The sequence below is a fragment of the Bolinopsis microptera genome, chromosome 3, assembly GCF_026151205.1.
Source record: "Bolinopsis microptera isolate Bmic1 chromosome 3, MBARI_Bmic_1.0, whole genome shotgun sequence".
Classification (NCBI taxonomy): domain Eukaryota; kingdom Metazoa; phylum Ctenophora; class Tentaculata; order Lobata; family Bolinopsidae; genus Bolinopsis; species Bolinopsis microptera.
This window is the reverse complement of record NC_087074.1, coordinates 12,386,869-12,399,476: the sequence shown is the minus strand read 5'-3', so window position 1 is coordinate 12,399,476 and position 12,608 is coordinate 12,386,869. Positions and strand designations below refer to the sequence as shown.

The window sequence follows — 12,608 nt, the reverse complement described above, 5'->3', positions numbered from 1 at the left end:
TGGTTCACCAAGTTGGTGAGCTCATCTCGACTGGCAAGTGCCAACTAATCAGTACGTCTTTTTAATATATATATAATAACATCTATAAACAAAAGAGCACCTAAAGAGGCTCAGCAAAGTGCTGGCCTATTTACGCTTACGAAGACTCATTCGTTCAATATGTCTCAAAGTAAATAAACTCCTCCATCCTACTCTATCTCTTGCTAAGTTCACTAAGTTGGTAAAATCATCTTCATTTTTCAAATAAATTTGTCTCTTAAATAGGTCCTTTTTCACAATAATATCATACAAATTAGTCCTATGTCTACCCACTCGTCCCTTTAGTGTTTGACATCCTAGTGTAGCAAATAACAGAGACTGGTAGGCAGGCGTGTCTTTTTAATAGTGGTAATATTATTATTATCAAATTGTTGCATCTGATTTTTGGTCAGCTGATTCTCATGTTGCCATGTGTTTTAGTAGAGTGATGGTTCGGCTTTAAAGATCAATCCTCTTTAAAATGGTTTCAGGATCAATCACTAACTCCAATGTTCATCTATTTTACATGCACTTACACAGCTTGTTTAAATTATATTAACGAGAACATTGACAATGTTGCTTTGCTCAATCAATAAGTTGCCGGAAAACTAGTTTAACAAGTTTAGAACTGCCTTAATCTAATAACATAACCCATCACATACGTATTATAGTGGTGTGCCCATCCTACGGACAATTAGTCATCCTACGGACAATTAGTCTTCCTACGGACAATTAGTCATCCTACGGACAATTAGTCATCCTACGGACAATTAGTCATCCTACGGACAATTAGTCTTGCTTTGAAAATATTAAAGTCCCTTTTGAGACAGTGAAATAATTCAAACCACCCAGCTGGGGCTTGAACACTCGCGGATATAGGAAGCAGATATAGACATATAGACATAAATAAATACAGCGACTTCACGGTGCATTAAAAGGAGTGAGATGTCATAACATTCTATATATAACATTCAAGTGCTGATTTTATTCTCATAACCACTCAACAAGCAATAGCAGTACCTCACAAACATTTTCCCCTTCTAATTGAAGTAAGTTATTTAGTGTGAACTGGACTCTAATGTTATGGTTGGCACCAGAACGTCAAGCACTTGGTTATCAACTGATGTATTAACGAGATAGCCAGATGTCATGGGACATAATATCACAGCGATATGACAAACTTGAATTTATACAACCAAGGTACAGGTATCTTAGTTCAATTGTCATGTCCGGACATCATGAAAATATATAATTTCCTGAGATACTCACTCTCAAATACTATGTTGAGTTTTATCAGTAAATATCTCGTTCAGGATCAATGTCTGACTCTTACACAGAAGCGCTGTTTTTAGAGCATAGGTATTTTATCAGTTGATTACATTTGTCGATGTTGTAGATTCGGGTTACAGATACCTCTAATTCAAGCCCAATGTGTGTGTGTGTGTTATCAGGTAGCGTACATAATACACGTGATAATAACTTTGCAGAACTGGTCCACAAATGAATAATCAATTAGCTGCCAATTGAAAAATTACGTGATTTTTAAATCACCTCACTCTTGGATACCGTACAAGTTTTACAAAAAACAAACATCGTATGATTATGCCCTAAGTTCTTTACACTTCCCACTTCTTTACACCTCCCACTCAACCGTAACTCGACCTTAATTTGGCGAACATTTATTAAATTTCAGGTTTTGAAAAGGTCACATACACATAGGTCATAAGAGCTGTCACATGGTGGAACTAATAAGTTATAAGAAGTGAAAGTCCCACTGACCAGTGAAGAACGAAAACTCTCCCGTAACATATACCAATGAGCAGGGTGGCACAGCAGAACATCTGTAACATTAACAGTGCTAGTGTAACCTGGAGGGAGGTGTGTCAGGGGGAGAAGTTGTTGGGTTAGGAGTAATGTTTGGAATGTGTAATTGGAATGTTAGTAGTTGTGTAGATCTTCTGCATCAGCACAATGGCCTGGCAATGTGTTATTTATATATTTATTAATATAATTCAACCTTTTTAAGTTGTAAGTAAGGCCAGTGATCTGCTCTACAAGTATTATGTTTTAGTTTTAGTAGGGAAATGTTTAGAAGCAATTCTATAACCTATCGTCTTTAAATAGTCTCGAAATAAAATCGATATGTACCTACAGGACAAATATATAAAAACTGGGTATATAAGTTTCCTGTTGTTATGTAAATACATCATATTTATAATATATGATATCTCATTACTCAAAAAACTAATTTTTTTCAAACATAGTACAACTAGCGAATTTGAGTCAACATTCCTGGCACAGAATACACTGGTTTGTGAACCCACCAATTCTCTGGCCCGGTTATATTTAATAAGTCGTTTAATATCGTCGTCAAAGTCGGGTATCTTATCCCGCTCTATCTCTTTCTCGATATCCAATAGTTTGGTCTGAAGAAAGAGATTATTATGTTAGTACTTGTTTAATATTCTAAAGTGGATCTAGGTTCCACTTTTTTAGGCTTTTTGTAGGAAAAGCACCAATTTAAACATAAATTGAAGTCTTTAAAAATATAAACTGTTCATTGATGCAGGAGTCTTTTTAGTATTATGAAATTTTTGTGAGGTATTTCTATCAAGTTTTATAACAAAGATGAGTCTTTCCCCGATGCCAGAATTATTTAGGCAGTAACAAATAAAACCCACCATTCGGTGGCATGAAAGACATAGGCTCCACGCTTTTTGTTGAATAGGGACCATTTAGGAAACAATACTATCTTTCAAGTCTTAAAAAATATAAACTTTTCATTGATGCAGGAGTCTATTTAGTATGGTGAAATTTTTGTGAGGTATTTCAATCAAGTTTTGTAACAAAGAATAGTCTTTCCCCGATGTTTTAGAGCAAATGAGCAGCCTGTGTTCGAGGCCAGAATTTAGTATAGGCATGCGAGTAATGTTGCTTTTCTACTTGTAATTTGGTAATTACCGATATGTAGCTACTTCTCGGGAGGTCTTTTGTATTGTTCTTCAGTGATATTATGTGCTTCTGCATATCCGACATCTGAGATGGAATTATTAACCTGGGGACAACTCCTCTCAGAATTGAAATAGTGTCGTCCCTATAATATCATTTCTGTCATACGTACGATAAACCTTCCAACGACCATCAGCAATCGTTACTATCTTTTAATGATAACAATAGCACCAAACATGCCGATATAGCTTCCACTTTTGGAATGTTCAGTAATATCCGAGATAACTAATCTCGTAATATATATATTATAAAAGTCTTAATATAAGTCTTAAACACTTACCACTTTATCGTACTGATCAATAGTAAGTGAGATGTCTTTGATAAAGACCGACATTCTACTGACATCTCCTTGTACTTTACCCACTCCATAGTACAGTGACACAGTTGTTGTTGCCCTGGGTGGCATTTGTTTATTAAGTTTGCTCCTATCTGATAAGGAACGTACAGCTGGGAAACTTGACGATTTTATAAAAGTTGTCGGTAACCTTTGTACCTAAGGATATCAGCCAAGCGAACAGGGGACAATCATGGGAGTGAGCATATATTATTATGATGCGGAACAGCACAATACCTGTTACAGGTGACCTGTATGAAGTATTCAGTAAAGAGCCTGATAAACCGTTAATAATACAGATTACTTTATAATGTTCCGACGTGATAACGTGACTGTTTAGTGTTTGCTCAAATAACAAAGAGTACCACATGACCTCGGTTATGTTGCTGCAGCAGTGATATTTAACCAAGTTCACGTGATAATTTACTGTTAAACAACAACTCACATGACCGCGAGAGAGCAGCAGAACAGAAAGGTTGTTAGGATGGGGTCGTATTGCTTCATCCTGTAGGAGATACTGTACCCACCACATCTTCTACACCCCAAACAACACTAGGGGAGTTAGTCTCTTAGAACTTTAGAATGTGCTTAGCAAGTGTCTGGCGATGGTTCTTTGATATTATACGATTAGTGATTAGGATAGTTTGAATTCCGATTGATGTTATCGAAAGACTTAACGCATTAGAAGTCTAGCACAGTTGTCAGTTATAGTATAGTATGGTTGCACTTCCAATGTGGTATCATAAGCTAGCTGAATATTCAAATTCCAAGGTTGACCTCATTCTGATATCCAACAGAGGCGAAATGTAGTTGCGGTGATATTTTGTAATTAGTACTATTCCGCTCCTGCCCAAAAAGTTTTTATGTGAGCAAATTTGGAGTAAGAAACAAGGTAATTAAGCTGAACAATTCGCTAAATTGTCAGCCAGTAGTCTCAGGTTGAATTATTCAACATCGTAGTATACAACGTTGCCTAACATGATTGTTCTGTTTAACTTACATTGAGTTTTCTGAATATTCAAGATTAGTAAAGTAGCAAAGGTTTTACAATTAGATGGGCAGGATGGCTGGTGCTGAGTATAATTGAAGCTCGTAAAATTAATCCCCAATTATCAATGATTCCAAACTGTAGAGTTCGTTTCAAGTTCGTCTTAATAAATTTTATCCTCATTACTATGAGCTCATTATATAAATTTAGTGTTGCTCAGTAGCATCTCTCAGCTGATATCAGGGGTAGTACGTATATATAAAGTACCAAAACGGGTATTTACTTTGGGTAGACGAATTTCACTGAGGTGTGTTCACTCAATTTCAAGCCATCAATCCTCTTAGTGAAAACGACCATCATTTAGGACGGTTTTTGTTCCGCCTTCGTGTCCATACCAAAATGAATCATGTGATTGGCCCTCGTGTCCACCCTTTTAGGAAAGTAACGCCTTTGTGTCCTCCGCTCTTGTGTCTACCACCCTTGTGTCCTACGCCCTAGTGTCCTATACCCACGCTTGTTTAACATACCACTCCAACTTCCAAGCAATTGAGCTATTGTGACTAATACCTCACGTCTGAGGATGAAGCTATGATTTATTCAGAAACAAACCACACACCCTCCAGAGTCTGTGTGTCTGGATCCCAGACTCCTGCTTATTATACCACTCTAACCAATGAGAGACAGTTGTTTGTTGGCTATTGTGACTAATACCTCACGTCTGGGGATGTAGCTATGATTTATTCAGAAACAAACCATTCAACTAACAGTTAGTACCATGCTGATTGCTGAACCATCCAGATCCAGATTCAGATGTACCTACCTATGTCACCTATGTTGAGATTCATTAAGCTTTAACAGGGCCATCACATTGTGTGACCACCCCACAGAGAGGAGATCTTTCTGTCATTCCTCCAGCAAAGTAGCGAGTTTGAGTTATGAGAATTCAAACTCGCTGCTTGGGCGGTGTATCCGGAAGATTTAGTAGGGTGGCCCATAAGTGACTACCCACACGCAACCACTTAATAACTCACGTAATTCGTCTCCAAATTGCACCAAAATTTCAGAGATTATAGATATGGGTCAAACTTAGATTTCCTGAAAGTTTCGTAAGCCACGCCCAATTACAGTGGGCGTGGCGTGACACTCCCTCTTTTTCACTATTGTCTTCATAAAATGAGAACGCTTTAAGCTAAGAACTCAAAATTTTTTGCACACATTTGGCTTGATAATTGAAAACTTTTCCAAAAGTTTCAAGTTCATTGGTTAAAATATGGCTGAGTTATGACCATTTTAAAATCCATCGGATATGTGATCCGAGCACTCAGTCAGTGATATTTGCACTCAATTAGTGATCTCGTCACCCAATCTGATCAAGAGTAAGGCGTTAGCGTGTATTAATGAGGTTCATTATGCTTTGATTGGATACCGATGATGACTTTGCTAGAAAGGGAAACACAAATTTTTAGGATAAAAACCAGATCGTGACCTTTTCAGGAAAAGCCGTTCTCTCCACCACTTCATCCGGTCTAGTAGAGCCCCAGTGAATTGCATTCTGGGAGTTGACATATCCGTTTATATGGCCTTGTCGCTGTACCAGATTTCGTCCTCAAAGTAGGGATCCACATTCTGCTTGGACAGGAATGTGTTGGCGAAATCTATCCTCGATTGGAAATCACGGTCCAAAAGTTTGTGTTTCTTTGTGATTCGGTAGGCCCGGTTAGAAAGGTCTTGCTTTAGGATTCGCTGAAGGGTTCTGCTGATGTCTAAGGCAGGAGCTCGTTTCCGGGTGCCAATCTTAGGTGTGTCCATCACGTCACCAACAACCATCGTGATGTTTTCTACAGTCCTCGCAGTTCGTCTTCTGCCGACTCTTCGCCGATCGTGTGCAGAAAACTTGATCTTGTGATGAATGTCAAAGCAGCTTTTCCGGCAAGGGGGTGGTCGGTTGAATTTCATCTGAAATTGTCGTTTAATCTGAGGGTAGAACTCCCCATTTTCTTTCTTCAGGTAGACGAACAATCGTTGTTCTGCAGTAAAGGGAGGATAGTGAACCATTTTCGATGATTCAATGGATGGTTCATTCCTTTTTATTGATTGTAAGGAACCTGTGACTAGCAGGGCTAACAAGCCCTGAAATGGTGACACCACCATAAATTCGTGTGATAGCGTTTTAGGTGCAGTCAGCTGTATAGGCCGGCCCATAAGCAGGCTGCAACCAATCAAGCGGTGCATGTGAGCCAAACAGGCCATTAGCCAAGTGACGAGATCACTGACTGAGTGCTCGGATCACGTATCCGATGAGTTTTGAAATGGTCATAACTTAGCCATATTTTAACCAATGAACTTGAAACTTTGGGAAAGGTTTTCAATTATCAAGCCAAATGTGTGCAAAAAATTTTGAGTTCTTAGCTTAAAGCGTTTTCATTTTATGAAGACAATAGTGAAAAAGAGGGAGTGTCACGCCACGCCCACTGTAATTGGGCGTGGCTTACGAAACTTTCAGGAAATCTAAGTTTGACCCATATCTATAATCTCTGGAATTTTGGTGCAATTTGGAGACGAATTACGTGAGTTATTAAGAGGTTGCGTGTGGGTAGTCACTTATGGGCCACCCTGTATGTGACTATTCTAGAACTCTGCGATCATTAGTAATTGTGTCAGGAATGGAGCAGTACGTTGTTATTCTACCTTTGTTAGATAATTCTAGCAGTGTCTTGAGATTAACTAACTTTGCCCATTTAGTAGTATCGTGAGAAATGTTTCTCGGGGTGAAAGTTGAGTATTTTTTTTGTATGTGACTTTGCTGGAACCCTGCGCGGCACTGCGATCATTAGTAATTGTGCCAGGAATGAAGGAGTACGTTGTTATTCTACCTTTGTTAGATAATTCTAGCAGTGTCTTTAGATTAACTAACTTTGCCCATTTAGTAGCATCGTGAGAAATGTTTCTTGAGGTGAAATTTAAGTATTTTTAAAAGTCGCCCTACTTACTATTACCGTTCGAATTTGCTCAAGTGACCATTTACTAGATTTGGTTAAAAGCCGGTTTAAAACGTTATTGTAGCATTGCTATGCCGCAGGTGATCTTGCATTAATAATAACGTTATACCAGTACGAGTTTAGATTTATTTTAACCTGAACCTAGATACCTAAATCTAAAAACCTAAATACCTAAACATAAATACCAGTGTGACAATCGCATTCTTCCCTCATTCTTTAAACTTGTTTAGGAAACAAAAAAAATTAATTTCAAATATGACTGTCATATTAGCATTTAAACATGACTGTCATATTAGCATTTGCGAAAGTATGCACGCTGAATGATATCATTGTACCACTATACTAACCGACGTCTTGCCAAAGATACAAGTTTGAGACTCGCTCTGCGATCTCCATCGTCTAGTTTGTTGTCAGATCAAGACTGTAGAGCCAAACCAAGGATCAGTTGGTCTTATGCTTGAGTGGATCGTTCTTAGGTAAGAATGTTAGTGTGCACTGGACCTCAGTGAAAACTCAACCGAGGAGGGAAAGTTTTATATTCGTAATAGTAATTAGTTGTAGATATTAGTCTTGAATAAGCCAGACGAAAGAAAATTAATTTCATTCCTCCTACTAATTTTGCCATTGATCTTACTGTTCCTCATTTTACAAACTCTAGGCTAGGTCATTTAATGCTAACGACTTAATTGAATTTCTTATTTTTCGTGCCATAACAAAATTAATGCAATCACAGGACGTTTCAAACTCAAGTCTTTGTGTTAGATCGGACAAGATCATACGATCCAATTTCCTAAAGTTCCAAATACCTCCAATACTTTAAATTCTTCTTCCTATTGATACCTAAATATTTACATTTTTTCCTCTAGTTGCTCTTCCATGTTTATTTATCCAAACTCTAGATTTACTGTAATTTCTGGTAACAGAATTGTTGAGTTTCTTGAGGTGATTGTCGACCACTGCTACATCAAATGCGCCTCAAACAATTAAATGATCGCCAGCAACACATTCCAATCTGGTAAAAGTTTCTGTCGGGCTGTTTGTTCATTTTAATGCTTAAATTATCATAAATAACAACCGATGTCAACACGTTTCAAATTGTTGAATATAATGTAAACAGAGCCTGTAAAAGAACCTGTAATTCTTCAGACGGATATTACATTTATATTACAAACATAATTACCCACTATTTGTTGTATTTTATATTTTTTCTAATACGTAGATCCCAATCTTTAAGAGATGTTATTACTCTTGATTCATATCTGGGAATGGTGTATTGATACATAAAACCCAACTGCCAAAATTTGTTTGTTTTTAAATTATAACTCGATAAGAGATACTGTACCCAAATATCTTATTGAACTAACCTTTCTTGTCCTCTGAGATTTAAGTATTATATTCAGTGTATTAGATATTACTATAGGCCTGCGAAGGTAAATTGGCGGACAGTGACATACTTCAAAGTCAATTATCAGATGATTTGCTTACTTTTTTTAACTGTTGAACCGTAGGATTATAAATTATAATATCTGCTATTTCATATCTACTTATCTATTTTTTGACATGCACGTGTCTACGCTTCAATTGCAATTGAGTGAGTTGTTCGTGTTTTTAATTTTATAAACACCACCAGTATTGTTATAACGGAGGCGAAATATTATCCGACCGGCAAATAATACAACTAACCAGGCATTATTTAACCGTGTTGTTGCAAGTTCATTCAGTGGCGCCCATTTTACCTATTTAAGATCTATTTCCGGTCTTCGCAACAATGATTTCAGGATTTTAGCTGTCCACGAGACTGTTTTTAAACGTGCACTTATCATAAAATTATCATAAAATGATTTATGACTGAGAAAATATCACATACCAAATCACGTGGATGGCATTGGGCGAATATTTGTGCCTAATATTTGTGCCTCGACCGGCCCGTTTATCTAAACTGTTGCTCTAAATTTCTACCTTAACTCAGAAGTTACCGTCTCTGCTGAACCAGTTTCAACTGTTCGTGTCAGTTGGAATTGTTGCAAATGTGAGCGTGACTGGGTTTACATTTACCATAAACTGTCGGGACACGGCTCTCCCAATTCTCTACAGTACCTATAATAATCCAAACTACCAGTAATTAATGTTCACTACAGTACCTTAGTTCATATAATTTGTTTTGAGACATTTGGCCACTCACATCTGTATCGGTTGGTCTTATATCTGCAGTTTGCTTTTTTTCATCCCGGCCGTAGCCCGCATTATACTAGTTATTTAATATATCTAAGAATGATATTATTATACATCTAACTTTATTCGCATTTCGCAGTTACATTACCTGTATAAATCCAAAAGTAATGAAGAGAGCCACGCCGAATACCACACCCGATAAACTGTAAACCTCTAAACTCTGAAATAGGTCCGGTAATTATTCATTAATGCTTAATAAATCAATAATACTAATCAATACTAATTGTGTAAAGAAAAAAACCTATATTTACCGCTGAGTTTAAGGGAAAGTAAAAAGCTGTGTTACATCAGTGTCCGCGGTATATCAGGTTTTTAACTGTACAGTTAGTTTTAAGAAACTATAGCGATTCGAATAAATGGTCAAAATGGCACTTCCATCAGTTACTAATTTCGTAATATTGACAAAGTTAAGTAAAACATAATTTGAACTTAAAATCGCCACGTTTGGGTATTGCCATAGTCTATATCGCATACACGAATGTAGCAATATTATTACCTACACTCACCCTCCGCTATAAATTCCATACTACAGAGTGCTCCAAGAAAAACATGACCTTTTTTATAGAGAAAATTTCAATTAGAAAAAACATCTGATCTTCCTGAAACTCTTTAACTAGTTAGTCTTAACCTTTTTCTAAAAGTACTTGAAATGTATTTTGGAATCCGTTGGACTTTTTTCCACAAAAGGCAAATTCCCGGAAGACCAGTTACAAAATCTTTGCACGAAGTTTCCGTATTTGACATTCTCCATCAGCTAGATAATTTGGGGCCATATTACCAGCGGGGTAATTTTGGATGTCAATTCATGTTGGAAAAGCCAATGGGAACATTTCTTTAAAGTTTTCAGAGCCCATTAAATCTTTCCAGCTCCGCGAGGAGGCGATTGTTTGGCATAATGCCCAACTATGGGCATGCAGACCTTGAAAATTGATGTAGCGGACAAACAGTACATTTTAGAATCAAATGGATATCACCACTGTGTTCCTTGATACATTTTACATCTAGAAACATTACCATTTAGATTGATAAAAGTGATTTTTGAGGTTTTATGACGGAAAACTGCGCTTTAGCCAGATACCACTCGTTTCCGGGCATGAGGAGCGTCCGGGCCGTCCCATATATTATCACATATCTCCGATTAATATTTTTTAAGCAGTTCAAGGAGTGTCAGAGCTACATCTGTGTGCAAGGATAGGTAAAAATATCACTTTTTAGCCGAGCCACAGCCCCAGAACCTCACTAGAATGACATGATCATAACCTTCATTCAGCTTGATATTTTGTATCAGCTATCCCGAGATATATAGCTGTGACTATACAAAAGGATAATTGCTTTGTGTATGTACTTTTTTCTCCGTACCCCAAAAAGTGAGAAGGTTTTTTACTCACCCTGTAATATTATATCTCTTAAAGATTCCTTCACTAGGGATTGAACAATGGACATATTATTTTGTTTTCTACATTCTTTCAGACTTTTACTTAAATCTAGTTATACATTACTTTATTGAATATTTTATCGAACTAAAGTCTAAGGTGTAGTATTGCCATTCATTTTGTAACGGAGTTTTATATTAACAGGAAACGATGTAACAGAGTCGATATATTTTAATGTTGCAGTGGGGTGGCAAGTCCCCATACATCATGGTCCGGTAGTTTCATTGCGTCCTAATATATGCATATGATATGGTTAAATCTTTGTTAAAATCCCCGCGTCGAACCTAGTTTAACTATCATAGATTTGTATAACTTCTCTTAACTTAGTATTCTTGTTATTTTCTGAGATGACTAGTTTAAACACTGCTGAGTATAAGTTTTATCTTAAAATCGGTGTTATATTCGATACAATTTTGTTTGCTTTTATAGTCAAGCCTAGCACAGTGCTTATAGAAACCGGGGCTTCGTTGTTATCTTAATGTGTTAAGTTTATTCAATCATTCTAGGTCTTACCTTTTTTGCCACAATTTGATTTTTAAATCTTATTTAAATCCAATGCAATAATTGGGGAAGGCCGCATTTCAACCTGGAAGTTACATAAAATAACTTTGCGACGTAATACATTTATACTACCATAGCAACTCAGAAACGAGGAGCGCATTGGTTAAAATGTTGGGATGTGAACTCGTACGCTCGTACTGATGCGTAGTCGCATGGTACCTGGTGTATCATAAAATAACGCTGATTTCCCAACCTCGACAGTCGACAATAACGATTTGAGACTTCACCTCAAAAGCCATAGATCGGGAAAAATCTGAGCTATTTCAATTTTGCAATCTTTTTTCTACATAACTTCGAGGAATTCGCAGAAGAAATATGTTTTTGTTTTAAATTGGACGCCCTAACTTTGTGATTGCTATTGTGACAGCTCAACACATTCAAGTACAGAGTATTTATCTTTGACGTCTATTTGTGTTTGCCAATATGTTTGCCAATATGTTGACCTATGTGTTATCCAATATTATATAATATGGAGACTTATATATTTCACAGGGCCGCTCCGAAAGATTTAAATTTGTTAGGATATTATATATTATTGCCTACATATCATGTGTATGTACAATATATATATATAGAGTACAAGGATATGGCACGTGCTGTTTAAGACCCATGTACCTATTATAAACGGTGCTCACTAGAAATTAGTGAACAATTAGCACTGAAGTAACTCGTTTGTGACAACATAGTTGACATTTTCTACAGCTTATTTTATCTTTTTATGTTTCGTCTGTTTTGTGTCTAAAGATTTCATCAGAAGTTAAGAAAAATAAAATGACTAAGATAAGTACCTGGATATACTGATCATTAGAGAAGTTGAAGTTCTTGTGGACGATGTCTTGTAGTGACAGATTCAGGTGGGGTAGCTCGTGAAGAGAATTTGCTAATCCATACTCAGATCTCAGCTCATCGTTCATACTACCTAGCTCTACATAGTTCATTCTATGCTGAATAATATGTTATTAAAGTTAGGTTGCTTTAATTTCTGTGTTTTTGAATAACTGGAGAATCGTCTACCTCCAATGTAATTATATCAA

General features: G+C 36.8%; 1 protein-coding gene across 6 annotated transcripts in view; it reads right to left on the bottom strand.

The window, feature by feature from the left end:
• LOC134813483 (uncharacterized) overlaps positions 1-12,608 on the bottom strand; it is a 20,445-nt gene extending 7,837 nt beyond the window's left edge. For 3 of the 6 annotated variants that reach the window (XM_063821284.1, XM_063821282.1, XM_063821281.1), the window contains exons 1-7: positions 12,363-12,608; positions 9,669-9,740; positions 3,807-3,913; positions 3,308-3,422; positions 2,980-3,054; positions 2,343-2,444; positions 1,798-1,886 (exon numbers count right to left, since the gene is read on the bottom strand). In XM_063821284.1, coding sequence (XP_063677354.1) covers positions 1,798-1,886; positions 2,343-2,444; positions 2,980-3,054; positions 3,308-3,422; positions 3,807-3,913; positions 9,669-9,740; positions 12,363-12,512 — 710 coding nt within the window. In that variant the 5' untranslated portion in view covers positions 12,513-12,608. The remainder of the gene's footprint in view (positions 1-1,797; positions 1,887-2,342; positions 2,445-2,979; positions 3,055-3,307; positions 3,423-3,806; positions 3,914-9,668; positions 9,741-12,362) is intronic. The other 3 variants (XM_063821286.1, XM_063821285.1, XM_063821287.1) reach the window with 1 other exon arrangement.